Source organism: Carlito syrichta, unplaced genomic scaffold, assembly GCF_000164805.1.
Source record: "Carlito syrichta isolate Samal-C Ts95f unplaced genomic scaffold, Tarsius_syrichta-2.0.1 Scaffold153965, whole genome shotgun sequence".
In the NCBI taxonomy this organism is placed as follows: domain Eukaryota; kingdom Metazoa; phylum Chordata; class Mammalia; order Primates; family Tarsiidae; genus Carlito; species Carlito syrichta.
In genome coordinates, this window is record NW_007098061.1 from 143,613 (window position 1) to 158,982 (window position 15,370).

At 61.2% G+C, this 15,370-nt stretch overlaps 3 protein-coding genes across 4 annotated transcripts in view; 1 reads left to right on the forward strand and 2 right to left on the reverse strand.

Moving 5' to 3' along the window:
* Positions 1-1,376: 1,376 nt before the first annotated feature.
* MAPK8IP1 (mitogen-activated protein kinase 8 interacting protein 1) lies at positions 1,377-5,798 on the forward strand. 2 transcript variants are annotated; one of them, XM_008050893.1, is made up of 9 exons: positions 1,377-1,499; positions 1,801-2,613; positions 2,790-2,865; positions 3,422-3,594; positions 3,888-3,997; positions 4,170-4,286; positions 4,409-4,479; positions 4,581-4,679; positions 5,006-5,798. In XM_008050893.1, the coding sequence occupies exons 2-9, from the start codon at positions 1,929-1,931 to the stop codon at positions 5,076-5,078; spliced, it is 1,404 nt and encodes a 467-aa protein (XP_008049084.1). In that variant the 5' UTR covers positions 1,377-1,499; positions 1,801-1,928; the 3' UTR covers positions 5,079-5,798. The 2 variants fall into 2 exon arrangements, with proteins under 2 accessions (XP_008049084.1, XP_021564690.1); XM_021709015.1 differs by having other exon boundaries at positions 1,445-1,499; positions 1,809-2,613.
* Positions 5,799-5,897: 99 nt separating this feature from the next.
* Positions 5,898-6,430, reverse strand: CUNH11orf94 (chromosome unknown C11orf94 homolog). The gene is made up of 3 exons (XM_008050895.1): positions 6,327-6,430; positions 6,175-6,245; positions 5,898-6,019 (listed from the first exon to the last, which is right to left on the reverse strand). Exons 1-3 carry the CDS (start codon positions 6,428-6,430, stop codon positions 5,898-5,900), a joined length of 297 nt encoding a protein of 98 aa, XP_008049086.1.
* Positions 6,431-9,215: 2,785 nt separating this feature from the next.
* The window catches only part of PEX16 (peroxisomal biogenesis factor 16), a 9,158-nt gene continuing 3,003 nt past the window's right edge, over positions 9,216-15,370 (reverse strand). The window contains exons 3-13 of the mRNA XM_021709016.1: positions 15,299-15,370; positions 15,076-15,111; positions 14,181-14,257; positions 13,697-13,830; positions 13,466-13,566; positions 12,636-12,716; positions 12,349-12,498; positions 12,169-12,241; positions 11,908-12,027; positions 9,974-10,038; positions 9,216-9,398 (exon numbers count right to left, since the gene is read on the reverse strand). Coding sequence (XP_021564691.1) covers positions 9,340-9,398; positions 9,974-10,038; positions 11,908-12,027; positions 12,169-12,241; positions 12,349-12,498; positions 12,636-12,716; positions 13,466-13,566; positions 13,697-13,830; positions 14,181-14,257; positions 15,076-15,111; positions 15,299-15,370 — 968 coding nt within the window. The 3' untranslated portion in view covers positions 9,216-9,339. The remainder of the gene's footprint in view (positions 9,399-9,973; positions 10,039-11,907; positions 12,028-12,168; positions 12,242-12,348; positions 12,499-12,635; positions 12,717-13,465; positions 13,567-13,696; positions 13,831-14,180; positions 14,258-15,075; positions 15,112-15,298) is intronic.

Genomic DNA, 15,370 nt, shown 5'->3' on the forward strand with positions numbered 1-15,370 from the left:
GGGCCGGCACGCCCAGGGACCCGTCTCCGCCCCGGGGGGCCTGCAGAGCGATCGCCGTGGCTCTGTCTTGGGGCGGTGGGCTCGAGGGGCAGGTGGATGTGTCCTGAGGAAGGGGCCGGAGTCCGGCTGGCCGGGCCTGGAGCCTTGAGGAGGGTTGAAAGAGTAAAGGGCTGACCGGGACAGTGGAAGGATTAAGGATTAAGAGGAGGAGGCTTTGAGGGGCTGGAAGGTTCATGGCTTAGGACCTCGGGCTGTGACAGCTTCTCCTTTAGGGCATGAGTTCCGGTGAAAGTGGGGCAGCAGCAGGGCCCAGGGAAGGGGGCGTCTGCGGTGGTCAGTGTGGGGGAGACCGTGGGAAACGGCAAGAGGGGCTGGGGGCCTGCGGGCAGCAGCCGGTGTGAGATCTGGGCGGCTGGGAATTCCCAGAAGGTAGGGAGAGTGGGGGCTGGAGCTGCTGGGCTGAGTCAGGGGCCTCGGGCCCCTGGGCGGGTGGCTGGATGCCAAGGAGAGCTGAATAGGGTGGGGGGAGCTGGCTGTGGCCTTTGTCTTCAGGCCCGTTGGGAGAGGCGCCGGGCAGGAGCTCCAGGGAGGTGGGCACCAGTGGATGGAGCAGGGGCCGCAGGGGAAGGGGTGGTTCCTTTCCCAGGATCTTCTGAATGGCCTTTGGCAGCCCAGCTCGTGAATGTGAGGGCTCAAGGCTGTTCCGGGGAGGGAGCCCAAGTTGTGGAGAGGGGTCCCCGGGGGCTGAGGTGTGGGATGGGCAGCCCAGGAGATCCAGGAAGCAGGGCTGCCGACAACTGAATCTGTTGCTTCTCTGTCATGTGCTACCGTGGTGGGGGGAGAGGGGTGGGGGAAACCGTGTTACAGACTTGTCATCCGGGTGATGCATCCCAGTCCCGCGGGCCAGCTGCTGGGGAGACCCTTCCTGATGCTTTTCTCAGGCGCTACCAGAGTTTCCCCGCCTTTTCCTAGGCCCCCGCTTCCCGCACTCCAGGGCAGAGTCACCCTGTCGCTGACTTGAGCTGGATTTGGCCCTTTTACACGTCAAGCCTCCATGTCTGGGACTGGGGGTCAGGCTCTGTCTCCAGAGAGCTCCCTCTTCTCCCCTGCCACCTCCCTATCACCACCACACTCTTTGGCCGCCATCACCTTTGCTGATAAGAGCATCTCGCTGAGGGTTGGCCATCTTCCCAGAGCCAGGGCCCTCTAGAGCCAGCAGGCCTGGCTGGGAGGGCTGGGAGACCTGCCACCCCGCCTGCCTGCTCCAGGGGGCAGTTGCAGTGAGGCCCATGACAGTCGAGGCGGGTGGGCACAGCAGATAGCCTTAGGGATGGCCTGGTGGGGGCAGGGCCAGGGCCGCCCTGTGCCGGGCACTGTTGACCACTCCTTCCACAAGGGCCCTTTGTTCCCTTCACAGGACACTCTGAATAACAATTCTCTGGGCAAGAAGCACAGTTGGCAGGATCGGGTGTCTCGATCATCCTCACCCCTGAAGACAGGTAAGTCAGGACCCTCTCCCTGACCTGGACCTCAGCCTGTCCTGACTCGGTCCCCACTGCCGAGCAAACCCAGTACTCTCCACCTGGCCAAGCGGAGGTAAACTGCCCGTCCCGCATCCTCGCACAAGTCCATGTAGGGGCTGAGGACAGCTGTGGCATGAGCGAGTCGGCTGGCCCCAGAGCCTGCCAAAGACCTGTTGCCGGGAAGGCTGTGTCTTGATTTCTGTGTCGACAGGCCAAGAGTGGAGGGGTGGGTAGCCTGGGAGTCGCACCTGCCTTCACCCTTGGCCCTGCTCTCCAGGGGAGCAGACGCCGCCACACGAACACATCTGCCTGAGCGATGAACTGCCTCCCCAGAGCAGCCCTGCCCCCACCAAGGACCGAGGCACCTCCACCGACAGCCCTTGCCGCCGCAGCGCGGCCACCCAGATGGCACCACCGGGCGGCCCGCCTGCCGCCCCACCTGGTGGCCGGGGCCACTCGCATCGAGACCGAATCCACTACCAGGCAGATGTGCGGCTAGAGGCCACTGAGGAGATCTACCTGACCCCGGTGCAGAGGCCCCCAGACCCTGCAGAGCCCACCTCTGCCTTCTTACCGCCTGCCGAGAGCCGGATGTCGGTCAGCTCCGACCCAGACCCTGCCGCCTACCCCTCCACGGCGGGGCGGCCACACCCCTCCATCAGCGAAGAGGACGAGGGCTTTGACTGCCTGTCATCCCCAGAGCGGGCTGAGCCACCAGGAGGAGGGTGGCGGGGGAGCCTAGGGGAGCCGGCGCCACCGCCACGGGCCTCGCTGAGCTCGGACACCAGCGCCCTGTCCTACGACTCGGTCAAGTACACGCTGGTGGTGGATGAGCATGCACAGCTGGAGCTGGTGAGCCTGCGGCCGTGCTTCGGAGACTACAGCGACGAGAGCGACTCGGCCACCGTCTACGACAACTGTGCCTCCGCCTCCTCGCCCTACGAGTCGGCCATTGGAGAGGAGTATGAGGAGGCCCCCCAGCCGCGGCCCCCCGCCCGCCTCTCCGAGGACTCCACGCCGGACGAGCCCGACGTCCACTTCTCCAAGAAGTTCCTGAACGTCTTCATGAGCGGCCGCTCCCGCTCCTCCAGTGAGTCCCCGGCCAGGCGTCTCTGGGGGAGAGAGCCAGACGGAGGGCTGGTCCCGGGAGGTGGCCTCAGGCCCCGTCTGGTCTGACCCAGAGTCAGGTCTGGGAGCCCCCTTCCTGCCCCAGCCCCCCTACCGAGCTGGGACCTCCCTCCTCCAGCCCCGTCTCCCCTCCTGCAGGTGCAGAGTCCTTTGGGCTGTTCTCCTGTGTCATCAACGGGGAGGAGCAGGAACAGACCCACCGGGCCATATTCAGGTGAGAGCCGTGGCGGGCTGTGCAGAGCGGACAGCGGTTTAGGCCACATCCCTGCCTGCCTCTGCCATCGCCTCATGGCCTAAACTCAACCCCTGCTGTGAGCATTCACGGGTCCACTGAGCCTTGCCCACCCTCTAGGGACTCAGCGCCCACCCTCTAGGGACTCAGCGTGTGCTGATGGATGATTCCAGGGCTTGGGTGCAGTGAGGGAGCCGAGGGTTGCACACCTAGTCTGGCAAGGTGCCAGAAGGGTGCCTGCCCACACACACACCCCACACCCCACCTCACCCTCCTCCATGTGGAAGTGCTCCTTCCCGTGACCTCTCGGTTTTATCAGGGTCTCTGCTCATTTCTCCCCGTCCTGGGATTTCCTCGGTGGCAGAGGCAAGTGTGACTGACCTTGGCCTCCCCCAGGAGCTAGCGTTGGGACAGGCACACGGGATGCTTTTGCAAATGTTTATTGAACTAACAACGCCGCTGTGGCTCCAGGACCTCAGAGTGGGCCTGGCTGGAGGGGCCCGGTGAGGAGATTCTCACCTGCCCTCGTTGGGGACAGGTTTGTGCCTCGACACGAAGATGAACTCGAGCTGGAAGTGGACGACCCCCTGCTGGTGGAGCTGCAGGCCGAAGACTACTGGTACGAGGCCTACAACATGCGCACCGGCGCCCGGGGCGTCTTCCCTGCCTACTACGCCATCGAAGTCACCAAGGAGCCTGAGCACATGGCAGGTAGCGTTCCTCCCCTGCCTGCCGCCAGACCCCGCCCCTGGCCTGCCTGCCCTGACCTGCCGCCTGGTGAACAGATGCGCCAGGTCTTGGCCAGGCAGGGAGGGGCCCGAGTGGAGGTGATTTCAGGTCCTGTTCGCAATTGTGCCAAGTGAGGCTCAGCCAGGTTGGCACATCCGGTGACTGTGGCACCTCTGCTGGCTCTGGCGCTCCGCGTGCCTCACCGCCCACCTCCACTTGGCTGCTCAGCCCACTCCTGCGGGCCCCGCCCATCTCACGACATGCTTGCTTTCCAGCCCTGGCCAAAAACAGCGACTGGGTGGACCAGTTCCGGGTGAAATTCCTGGGCTCAGTGCAGGTTCCCTATCACAAGGGCAATGACGTCCTCTGTGCTGCTATGCAAAAGGTACCCGGATCCTGCTGTTCCTTGGATGGGAGCCCACCCGGCCTAGTGCACATGGCCTCCCGGGGAGAGGGACGCAGGTGTCTGGAGGCAGTCATGGCCTTGGGCCCTGGGAAGGAGGGCCGGGCGGAGGAACGAACGGGCCGCACCTGAGTGTCCCCGTCCTCACCCACAGATTGCCACCACCCGCCGGCTCACCGTGCACTGTAACCCACCCTCCAGCTGCGTCCTAGAGATCAGCATGCGGGGCGTAAAGATAGGCGTCAAGGCTGATGACTCCCAGGAGGCCAAGGTGACTTCCCACCCCCTTCCCTTCCTTCCCCCCAGTTTGCCTCGAAGAACTGTCAACCTCTGCCGGCCTGCACCCCCATGAGTCACATGACCTGTCTCTCACTTCTTTTCTCCCTCCTGTAGGGGAATAAATGTAGCCACTTTTTCCAGTTAAAAAACATCTCTTTCTGTGGATATCATCCAAAGAACAACAAGTAAGGGGATGGGACAGAGGCCGAGGAGCTGGGCGGGGGGGATGTGTGGGTGTGAGTTCAAGTCTCTGCCCCACCAGACAGACAGACCTGTCTTCCCCCAGGTACTTTGGGTTCATCACCAAGCACCCTGCTGACCACCGGTTTGCCTGCCACGTCTTTGTGTCTGAAGACTCCACCAAAGCCCTGGCAGAATCCGTGGGGTACGTATGTGGGTGTATCCTGCCAAGCACCCAACCTCCTGGGCATGCCCCGGTCCCAGGCCCAGAGCTGCTTCCTAGTCGGCAGCCTTCTCGGTACCCCCCACCTGAGGAGTGACTTCCACGCTTGTTAGCTGCTGGGCCCTTTGTAAACTGACATCTTACCCGGGACACGCAATTCCATAGAGAACAGTGCCCAGCCGCCCTGGCAGGGGGAACCAGAGCTCCGCCAGCGCCTCTGAGGCTCCGGTGTGAAATCCCTGGGTCGAGATCCCATTCCTCCCTTGCCAGTGGTTGCCTGAGTTATCGGTGTGTCCCCTGCCTTCCAGGAGAGCTTTTCAGCAGTTCTACAAGCAGTTTGTGGAGTACACCTGCCCCACAGAGGACATTTACCTGGAGTAGCAGCACAGCACCGCCCTCTGCGTCCCCAGGCCCTCAGACCAGTGCCAGCCCAGCAGGCCGCCAACAGGATGGGGCACTGCTTGAGGAGGGGCACCCGCCACCACCAGAGGATGGGGAACTGGGGGCCACTGGCCCAGGGAGGGGGAGGGTGGGGGATCTGGGAGAGGCAGATGCAGTTTATTGTAATATATGGGGTTAGATTCATCTACGGAGGGTGGCGCGGGCTGCCTGGGGTTGGGAGGGGCAGAGCTGGCGGGGCATCAGCCCCTGGCAGAGCGGGATGTCCATTCCAGGAATGGGACCCCGCCCCACCCTGGGCCTTACTTCCCCTGCCAGGGGCTCTGGCTCTCCGGCTTGTGGTTCCTGCCTTGGTGAAGCCCCTGCCACCTGCAAGTGCCCACCCTGCCCCCAGCCCCACTGAAGCGCCCTGAGCTCAGGCCGAGCCCAGCCGCCTCCTGAGGACTTTCCAGTAAGGAAATGGCAACGGGGGAGGTGAAGTCCCTGTTCTCAGCGCTGTCACTTGTGGGGCCTCTGGATGGCTCCTGCCTCCAGCCTCACCGGCATGCTGGCCCATGGCAGACTTAGGACTCAGCAGGGCAGGAGACAGCAGCTACGGGGCCCGGTCCCGCGGGAAAAGGCTTCCTGACTGGCCCGGGCCGGGCCATCTCTGTCCTGTCCCTCTGGCCCCAACTATTAAAGTGCCATTTCCTGTCTGGACCACAGCGGGTGTATCTGTGCAGACCCCCCGCACGCCTCGCGCTCACATCCCAGGAAAGCCGAGCCTTAGCTGCACTTGAACAGCTTTATGAGGGCATCTCGTCACATGTCTGCGTCATAGTCATACTCAGCCAAGTCTGGCCCGTCCTGCTTGCGCTGCTGGGCCTGGGAGAGGAGGGGCCTCGGCCGTCGTAGCCACGGGTGCTTGGGGAGGACCCCATAGTCTAGGGAGAGAAAAGAGAGAAGGGGGGCAGCTGTTTCCGAATGGGGCTGCATCACCCTCAAGCAGATGTGACCTGGGATGAGAAGATGCTGAAGGCCGGACCTGGGTGCCTTCCCATAGGAAGGGGAGGACGGGGTGGGGGGGGGAAGACACTACCATCCACCAGGCCAAATGGCTGCGAGAGTTCCAGGGGAGCAGAGTAGTCCTCAGGAACAGACCACTGAGACCTGTGGGAGGTGGGGTGCTCAGCCCTGGCCCTGGGTCACTGCCACCTCGTGAGCACCCTGACCCTTGCACTCAGGAGTCACCTCAGAGGCTGGGAGCGGAGGAGTGCCACTGCCAGGATCAGGTGGAGAAGCAAGAGGCTGAACCCAGCCCTGGGGTGCAGAGCCCCCAGCATGGCGAGAACCATCTCCTACACAGGGCCTGGGTCCCACTCCTGCTGCCCCTCCCCTGGCAGGATGGAACCCGCTGCCAGCTCCCAGGGCCACCTCACAAAGGGCATTAGTTCCAGGGCTCCGTGTCAGCACCTGTTCTGGGGCAGGCCAGACTCCTGCACCCTGAGGATTGGTTTTATCTTACAGACCCCTTAGGCCAAGGGGCACCAAACCAAATCTTGTTCCAGTGTCACTACCCAAGGGTTTGGGCCACAGATTTGGGAGTCGGATCTCAGTTCAGGTCCTGACCTTGCCTCTCGCTAGGCAGATAAGTTGCTTCACCTCTGTGTACTTCTGTTTCCTCATCTGTGAGGCGACGTCCACGGAGGGCCCGGGATCCTCGCCACCTGGACCCCAGCCACTCCCACTGGGCCTGCTCCTGCCCTCCTGCCCCCGCTCCCATCCCTGTCATCTGCTGGTGTCACAGTCGTCCCAGGCAGGTCCTGCCAGCTAAAGAACACAGAGTGGGTCACTGAGCCGAGACCCACTCAGGGTCCATGGGGCAGGGAACCAAGCAGGCACTCCATGTCTCACTCTCGGAAGGCCTTTCCCGTGTGCTCTCTGCCACTTAGCCTGATCCAGAGACTTTCCAAGTGAGATGCAAGGTTGAACCTGCTCCCCTAAAGTGTAAGCTTCAGAAGAGGGGGCAGTTGGGCCACTGGAATCCCCAGCATTGGATGCGCCAGGTGCTCACTGAACAAATGCAGCGTGACCAGATGCTGAAGACAGTCCCTTCACAGGTTGGAGGTGCAGCTGCACCCCCACCAGAAGGCTCTGGTCCCCGGTTCTCCACTCTGAATAGTGCATGAGCCTAGTTCACCTTGGAACCACGGAATCCTTCAGATCAAAACCCCTGTCCCCCTCTGACCTGTGGTATCAGAAGCTGAGGGCCCAGGGGTCTGTGGTGTTGGTGACACATTGTTCATGCCAGTCCAGCCCTCTCTGGCTGCTGAGAGGGCCCAGAGAGGGACAGCCCTGTGTCTGACCCTGACTCCCAAGTGCCTCTTCATGTTCCTGGTCCTGAGGGTCCCCGAGGCTGGCAGGTTTTGGCAGCCCCTTCAGCCCCACCCACTGCTTGCGCTCTAAGCCCAGACACACATCCCAAGGATCACCTCCCTCTCTCTCTCTGTCCTGGGGAAAAGCACCTCCCACAGACCTGTCTCCCGTGTCCTCAAGGCTTACCCTGCCAGGCACCCGGAATGCCATCCACTCTGCCTAACTCAAAGTCCCTCATCCTTCACTCCTTGTCTCTTGGAGCCCACTCTCACCCTCCCTGTCCACAACAGTCCCCAAGGCATGTTGGGTCACACCTGATCTCCCTGTCACCACTGCCACTGCTTTAATTCAGCCCCTCCCATGGTCACAGGCCTCTGCCCCAAGGTCACTGCCCCCATCCTCCCACCTCTTCCTCACACCGAGTCCTCGAGGCCCCTAAATGAGGCTTACAAACACAGGCCCTTGCCCTGCCTGCCAGAGACCAGGTCCAAGTTTCCTCCTGGGTATGTGACACCGTTTGATTTGGCCCTGACCTTTCTCACCAGCCTGCCCCCCACCTGTCCCCGTGCCCCATGCCACTCTGCCTTAGCACCTCCCACTGCCCCACCCCACTGCCTGCTGAAAAACCAAGCGTTTCTAACAGTTTCAAAGGTGCAGGCTTTGCCGACGAAGGGTCCCTTCACCTCTGTCACCACTGCAGGCAGGCAGTCACCACTCTTGGGCCACCCTTGAGCTAGACTACTTCCTGCATATGCTTCCTGCACCTACACACCCGTCCCATCCGTCAGTCAAGAACTCAAAGGCGGGGGTCTACGCCTTACTCACTTCCGATGGTGCCTGCCACAGAGGAAGTGCCCAGGAACACCTGCTCTACTGAGCTAGCGTGAGGGTAGCCAGAGCTCTGATCCTGGTGGACAGGCCAGCCCTTTCCCCTGCCCTGGGGGTCAGAGACCTAGTTGGTGCTTCTCAGACACACTTGAGAAAAGCAGTGTCACAGTGAGGTAGCCTCTCCACCCTGGGTGGCTCTCTGCCCAGGATGTCTGGGAGGAGGCCAGGCACAGACGTCCAGTACGGAGGGAGCCCTCTCAGAACCGAAGGACCGCCCACCCAATTCAAAACTCCACAAGAGGGGAGGTGCCCACCAGTCCTAGCCCCTCGCATAGCAGCCTGCAGGGCGAGTGTGGGAGAGACCCCAGCTCCTACCCCCTGCACTCGCACCCAGCTTTCTCCCAGAGCCTCTCTGGCTCCCTTCCCCCTCAGCACCGGCCCCCAGTGCTGCTACGTGCCTGACATCCTTTTCCTGAGGGAGAAAAGCCTTTTACTCTCAATCAGGGCTTCAGGGCTCGAGTCTCCACTCAGCATGGGGGCTGGGCTCATCATTCCCCAGGCTCCACCAGGGCCCTGCTGGCGAAGGGGCAGACAGAGGCTCCGTCCAAAAGACACGCTGGGCAGCTGTCAGCACCACCTAGGCCCAGCCTTGTCTGTCTTCAGGGGCCAGTGAGAAGTACATCCCAAGGCTGCCGAGGCAAGCAGCTCTCCAGTCTCCACGAGGTTAATCGCCACTTTCTGTGGGAGAGAAGCCTGGATCCCATAGCAGAGGTTTCTTGGCCCAGCAGTGACAAGGTGCGGGCCGCAGTGCTGATGTCGCAGGAGGGTGCAAAGCCAAGAGGGTATTAGGAGGAGCACAAGTGTGGCCAGGGCTGTGGGTACAGTCTGGCCAGGACTGGTGCCAGATGCCTGGCACGGAGACACTGTATGCCGGGACTCTGCCAGAGTCAGTTTTATTAGGGAGGAGGGGCCCAGGGGTCTGATGGGCTGAAGCACCCCTGCCAAGCACAGCAGAGCCTGCCGTCCTGCCCCTCCCAAAGCCCCGCTCCCGGAAGGTCTGTCAGCCCCAACTGTAGAAATAAATTTTCTGCCAGGTGGGCAAGTAATCCATGAGCGGTCCTGCAGGGAGAGACGAACAAGTCAGAACCGGGCCCGACTCCACGCGCTCCTCACACCTGTGTGGCCAGGAGCCTGGCTGGCTCTCTGACCGCACCCCTCGGGAGGTAGCATCTCAGGGGTCTCTGCCCCACTGACAGACAAGGACCCCCCAGGCCTAGAGCAGCTTGTGCAGCATAGGAGTGACAGGCCTGCATCAGAGCCAAGACACTCTTCCTGAGCCCAGGGGCTTTCCTGAGCTGGGAACTCCCCAAAGCCCGCCCGGCCTCTTCCCTGCCACATGATCCCACTCAGAGGATGGTCCTGCATTGCTCCAGGATACTGTGGCTGGAAGAAGGCTACCACAGAGGATGTGGTCTAACAGTCCCCCACCATGGGACACCCTCCTTCTAGCCACTCCTGGCCTCACAGGCTACCCTGGCCCATGCCCAGGAGCTGCCCCACCCAACGCTGCCTTCTGGGTTCCGGATCCCAATGGTACCAAGAACCGGATTACAAGAAGACACAGACAGAAAGCAGGGAGAGGGGACCATGAGTGCAATTTACTGTGCAATCATCACACCCTGGCCCCTGCTTACTTGTGACCAGGCCGATGCCGGGGACGTGGTCGGCCAGCAGTTGGAGCAGGAAGAGAATCCTGGCCCTGGAGGGAAAACAGGAGCAGGCTGAGTGGGGGTCCCTGTGGATGACCCCGGACTGAATGCAGGGATCCCAGATGACAAAAGGTGACTTTCTGGAGTTCAGATAGAGCCAGGTGAACAAGAGCCAGACCTCTGGGCCTGACTGTGGTCTCTGCCCTACCAGGCCACCCTGGGATGCCTGAAGCCCAGCTTCGAGTTGGCCGTGTACTCACAGCACCTCACAGCCACCCTCCTGTTTCTCTCGGCTCCTTCTCCTTTCCTTCCACTGACATCCACCAAGAAGTGCTTCCAGAGGATCATGTGTGGAGCACAGTTCCCTGCCCTCAGAAGCCCCTGGTCTGGCAGAAGCACTGAGCCACACGGAAGCCTCACACACCAATGCTAAGAGTAGTCGGGGCCCCGGGAGGGGACACAGTGCTGGGGGTGGGGCACTTTGGCTCACAGGAAGGGGCGGGGGCCCAAGTCTGTTTTTTAAAGGATGAGGGTTTCCCACAGCGGACCCTGGGGTGAGAAAACAATGATGCTGACGACAGTGCTAAGAGAAATGACAAGACATAATGCGTGTTAAGTGCTTACTACACAACAGGCACCATCACATGAGTCACTTAACCCTACCACAACCCTATGGGGGAAATTTCATCCTTCCCATTGTACAGATGAGGAAAAGAGGCACAAAGAGCTCAGACTGCACCCTGGGACCCCTCCAGACACTGTTTCTTGCTTCCCTGTCCTGTGGGAAAACAAGGAATTTCTCGGGCAGATTTCTAGACCTTTTTCAGTTTGGGTCACTGTTCTGAGGGTGCTGGGCTGCTCCGGTCAGCAGGAAAGTAAGCCCACCCAGAGGTCGTGCAGCCCGAAGCCACGCCTGCAGTGACTGTGGCCACAGAACTCCATGCAGTGACACACCTGGACTGCGATGCCTCCTCTGTGAAGCATTAGCCATGTGGGGGGCAGGGTCAGGCCACACGAGTAGGTCTCTGGAATGTTTTCTCTTGAATAGGGAATAGGATTTGGCTTTAAGCCCATATACGCTTTCAAACTTATCTGAAAACAGCAAGAACTGCCCGAGTTACTGTCGCTGAGGTAGGCCTCGACAGGATGCAAGCTCATTTCCTACCAGGAAGCACAGAGGCTGGGGCTGTAAGGTTAGCTGCAGTTCAGTTACTACACCAGTGTAGGCAGGTATTGAATCCCAGACAGAGAGGGTTCCAGGAGCCTCGTCTGTCTCACAGCCCCAGTTGCTATATGTGGACCTCCAACCTACTGCTCAGAAGGCGATCTAGCCTCACCCCAGCAGGCCTTTCGGAGACCTGGCCCTGAGTACCTCAGCAGGCCCCTTTGTGGCTGGGGCTGGGAGCTCCAGACTCTCATGGGGACTGAGTGGGGACTGGACAAAGCAGGAACAGACCAGGAGAGAACATGGTTTGGAAGCCAGCACTGCCCATGGCTGGCTGAGTGTCTCTAAGTTGCCCAGGCTCCTTGAACCTCAAGTGCCTTCTCTGAGAAGTGGGGATGATCTAAATCATTTGGCAGAAAGATGAGGAAATGAGCTAGAGGTTGTGGGGCACCCACATTTGCCACTGTCCCTGTGGGGCTCCTGTAGCGCCCTCAGTCCTGCCCTGGCGGCTCTCCTGCCAACAAGAATTTAAGCTCATGCATGCATGGGCTGATGGCCCAAGAGCCCTGGGGGAGGGGCTGGGCTGGCATCTGCTGACTGCCACCTGGACGGCACACAGCAGGTGCTCAGTGAACCCTAGATGGGGGAAGGGTGAGAAGGGAGGGTGCAACAGGGGTGGGGCACCAGCGTCCACTTCCCCGCCCTCTCCCTGGCTGAGGGCAGGCCCGGCCGTTCGGTAGGGGCTGGTCCTTACTCGGAAAAGCGGTCATAGAATGGGGAGCGCAGCAAGTAGTAGAGAAGCAGGATGGTCCGGCGCCGCAGCTCCAGCCGCTCCCTCCGGGTCAGGCCCTTCCTGTCGCTCAGGAGGCTAAGGCTGGGCAGGAAGGAGATACACCGTCAGGGCCAGGGGCAGAATCTGGGCCCATGGGAGGGGAGGAGCCTTGGGCTGGGCGAGGAAAGGCCTTATCGGAAAGCCCCATGGAAAGTGGAGCTCCCCGGGCAGGCCCAGGCTCACCTGGTCACATCCACAACACCAGACAGGAGCCAGGGCTTCCACGACCGCTGACCCCACAGGCCCAGGCTGAGCACTGACGGCCAAGGCGTCAAGGATGTCTCCAGCATAGGAGCCTGGCTCGGCCCACGCCCCCACAGATCCCCAGCCCACGGGGCCAGCCCTACTCCATGCTAAGGATACAGTGCAGCAGAGGCCGCGCGATGTACAAGGACTCTGCGATTGTCTCCTGCAGCCCCAGGGGTGTAGGAGTGACGCTCAGCTCCTCATGGGGCTGCGGCTGCCGTCCCTCCCTCTGGGGCGCTCCCCAGTGCCTGGAGTGCAGGGACGGAGCTGGAACACAAGGGCTGCAGTGAGGGAGCCAGGCACAGGCTGGGGCAGGGGAAGGTGACTGCTGACAGAAGCCAGTCCCTCAGGCCCCAGCGGACCTCAGCACCCAGGTGCCCGGTTAAGCTGCACCCCCCACTTACTGTTCTGGAGGGTTCGCACCACTCGGTTTGACCGCTTCCCCACGTATGACTGCTCCAGGCCGCCAGGGCTGTGGTCAGCATCTAGCAGGGACAGACAGAAGGTCACACTGTCAGAGGGACAGGCTTCCAGTGGAGCCTACAAAGAACACACGTGCAGTGACAACTCCGGGGAGAATGGATGAGCTTATGCTAAGGCAGCAGCTGAGTCAAGGAAGCTGCAGCCAGGGGCTGTGGTCGGCACGGGACCTGTCCACAGGGAGAAGCGCCTGCAATCCTCCCTGGCCTGGGGTATGGTCAGCATCCCTGTGGCCAGAGCCAGCCAAGAACCCAGGATTGCCAGGAACCCAGCCTATGGCAGGGGAACATAGCACCATAGGGGCCTTGCTTTCAACGTGACCATGGTGAAAGACAAAGAACTGCCCCACTCAAGGTCAGGAGAGTGAGGCCCAGAGGCTGACAAGGGGTGGGCCCAAAGCCCTGAAGGGAGACAGATCTGCCAGGTGCCCTGCCTCTTGCAGCTGTGGCTCTTGATATAGAACCAGGCCCAGAAAGGAGGCTGGCAATCCCCCTATCCCCTGCTGATGCCGTCCCCTCTTCCTGCAGCCTACAAGAGCAAACAAGGACTGTGGCATCAGAAGTCCTGAGTTCAAGTTCCAGTTCTGTCCCTAACCTCATCTTTTCCTTCTCTGTAGAAGATAGGGTGATGAGAGCAATATGAGTTGATGGGGGACAGACATGCTCCGTAAACAGACAATACCGTACTCATGCTGGTTGGGCCTAAAGCCACCAATGAGGCCCACGCCCCACTCCACAGCAGGGCAGCGGCTCACCCGGGGGCTGTGCTTGGGTCTCTCTGTCCAGCGGGACGATGGGGGGTGAGGTCTGGAGGCCAGCCTTGAACCAGAGCAGCAGGAACATCCGCAGCACAGCCCTGGGTCAGGGGGTATGGCAGGGGAGGGGAGGGGCTAGTGGGCAGGGGCCGGGGTGCTCTGCTGAGCCCCACCTGTGCAGCTGGCCTGCACTAGCCCACCCAGGTCCTGCCCTCCACGGTCCCCACCTACTTGGCCAGCTGGATGAGGGCGATGACGAGCCAGCGGCCCACTTCGCCCCACACCTTGGCGGCCCCCATCTCCATGAACACTTCCACGCACTCCAGCACGCTCAGCCATGTCAGCAGCTTCTGCTGGGACAGTGACTGCAAGAGCCCCAGGCCAAGAGGTCAGGCGTCTCCCTCTAGTCTCAGGCTCTCCCCTGGGGGGCTCCTCTGACAGATGCAGATCGTCGTTTTTTGTGCCTACCTGTGTAGGCCTGAATGCCAAAATACCACCTCCATCACTCACCGGCTGAGTGGAATCACCAACTCTACCTCTCTGAAACTCTGTTTATCTGAGATGAGGACACTAATGCTTTCATTCCCCACCTTATGAGGGCACAGGATGTCTCCTACTCTGAGAGCATGGCACATGCTGCACACACGGGCTGGGGGTTCCATTCCATTCCTGAGTCCCTGTGTTTCCTGCCCTCCGTTCCTGGCAGAATTCTCACCACAGGCAATTTTTTCCGAAGTTCCTTTCGTAGGATTCCGTCATTGAGCAGCACCAGCAGGTTAGAGGCAGAGTACACTGAGGGGGAGAGGGTGGCCTTGAAAGGCTGGCTCTGCAGCCTCCTCCCCTCTTACCTTCTCCCCAGAGCTGCAGGCATCACCTGTCACCTGCTGTGCTCAGACACCCACGGCCTATGTGGAATCCAACCTGCCTTTCCACCTGCTTCCTCACACCCCACTCTCCCCCCATATGATCCTGTGTGAAAGGATCAGGTCATCTCAGTGACAAGCCAGCCACTGCCCTGCTTGACAGCGCTGGTCACCGAGCTGTCCAGAACTGCCTGTTGGATCGAAACAGTCACAGTGTGTGGTCCCACCGCCTGGCCTTTGCTCCCTCTGCAGCCTGTCCCGGCGAGTCTACTCCATCTCCACCTTTCAAACCCCAGCTCATGCTTTCCGGGCTGTCACCTCCAGTACTCGCTGGGCAAATACTCCTGCAGTTACAGCTCGGGAACCCTGGAACCTGGGAGATCTGCGTTTGCATCTCGGTTCTGGGGTCACCAGCGACTGTTCCCTAACTTCACTGAGCTTCTATCCCTTAACTGGACAGCGAGGACAGCAAGAGTACCCGCCTCTGACGACTGTAGGGAGGATTAATTGGGAAAGGCGCTCAGCACAGCACCTGACCAGCAGTGGACACTCAGTCAAGGTCCACAGACGTGTCTCTCGACTGGGGGACGTGGAGGGCCCAAGAGAGCGGACAGCAGACCTCTGTCTGATTCAGGTGTAGCCCAGGGCGATCTAACAGGCAGCTCAGGACCGGGCTGCGGCGCTCACGACTCTGGAAAGCTTTCCCGGGCCCAGGCCGCCCCTCGCCCACCCCCGAGCCCGGCTCACCCAGCTCTGACAGCTCGTGCGAATCGGCGAATCGACCTGGGAAGAAGGCACAGGGGGAGGCTCACCGTTCGTCTGCGGGTCCCCGAACGTCCCCGCCCTACGTCCTGCGGGAACCTGGACGGGACTTCTCAAGCCCAGCCATCACCACCCTACTCCGCAGGGAAGGGGGCCGCCGGGTCACAGGTCAGGGCCCGAAGGAACGGATCAAAGGTCGGGGCGGCACCTGCCAGCAGGTAACTGAGGCCTCGTACTGCCGTCTCCAGCTGGGCCGTGGCGGCCGGGTGTCGAGTCACAT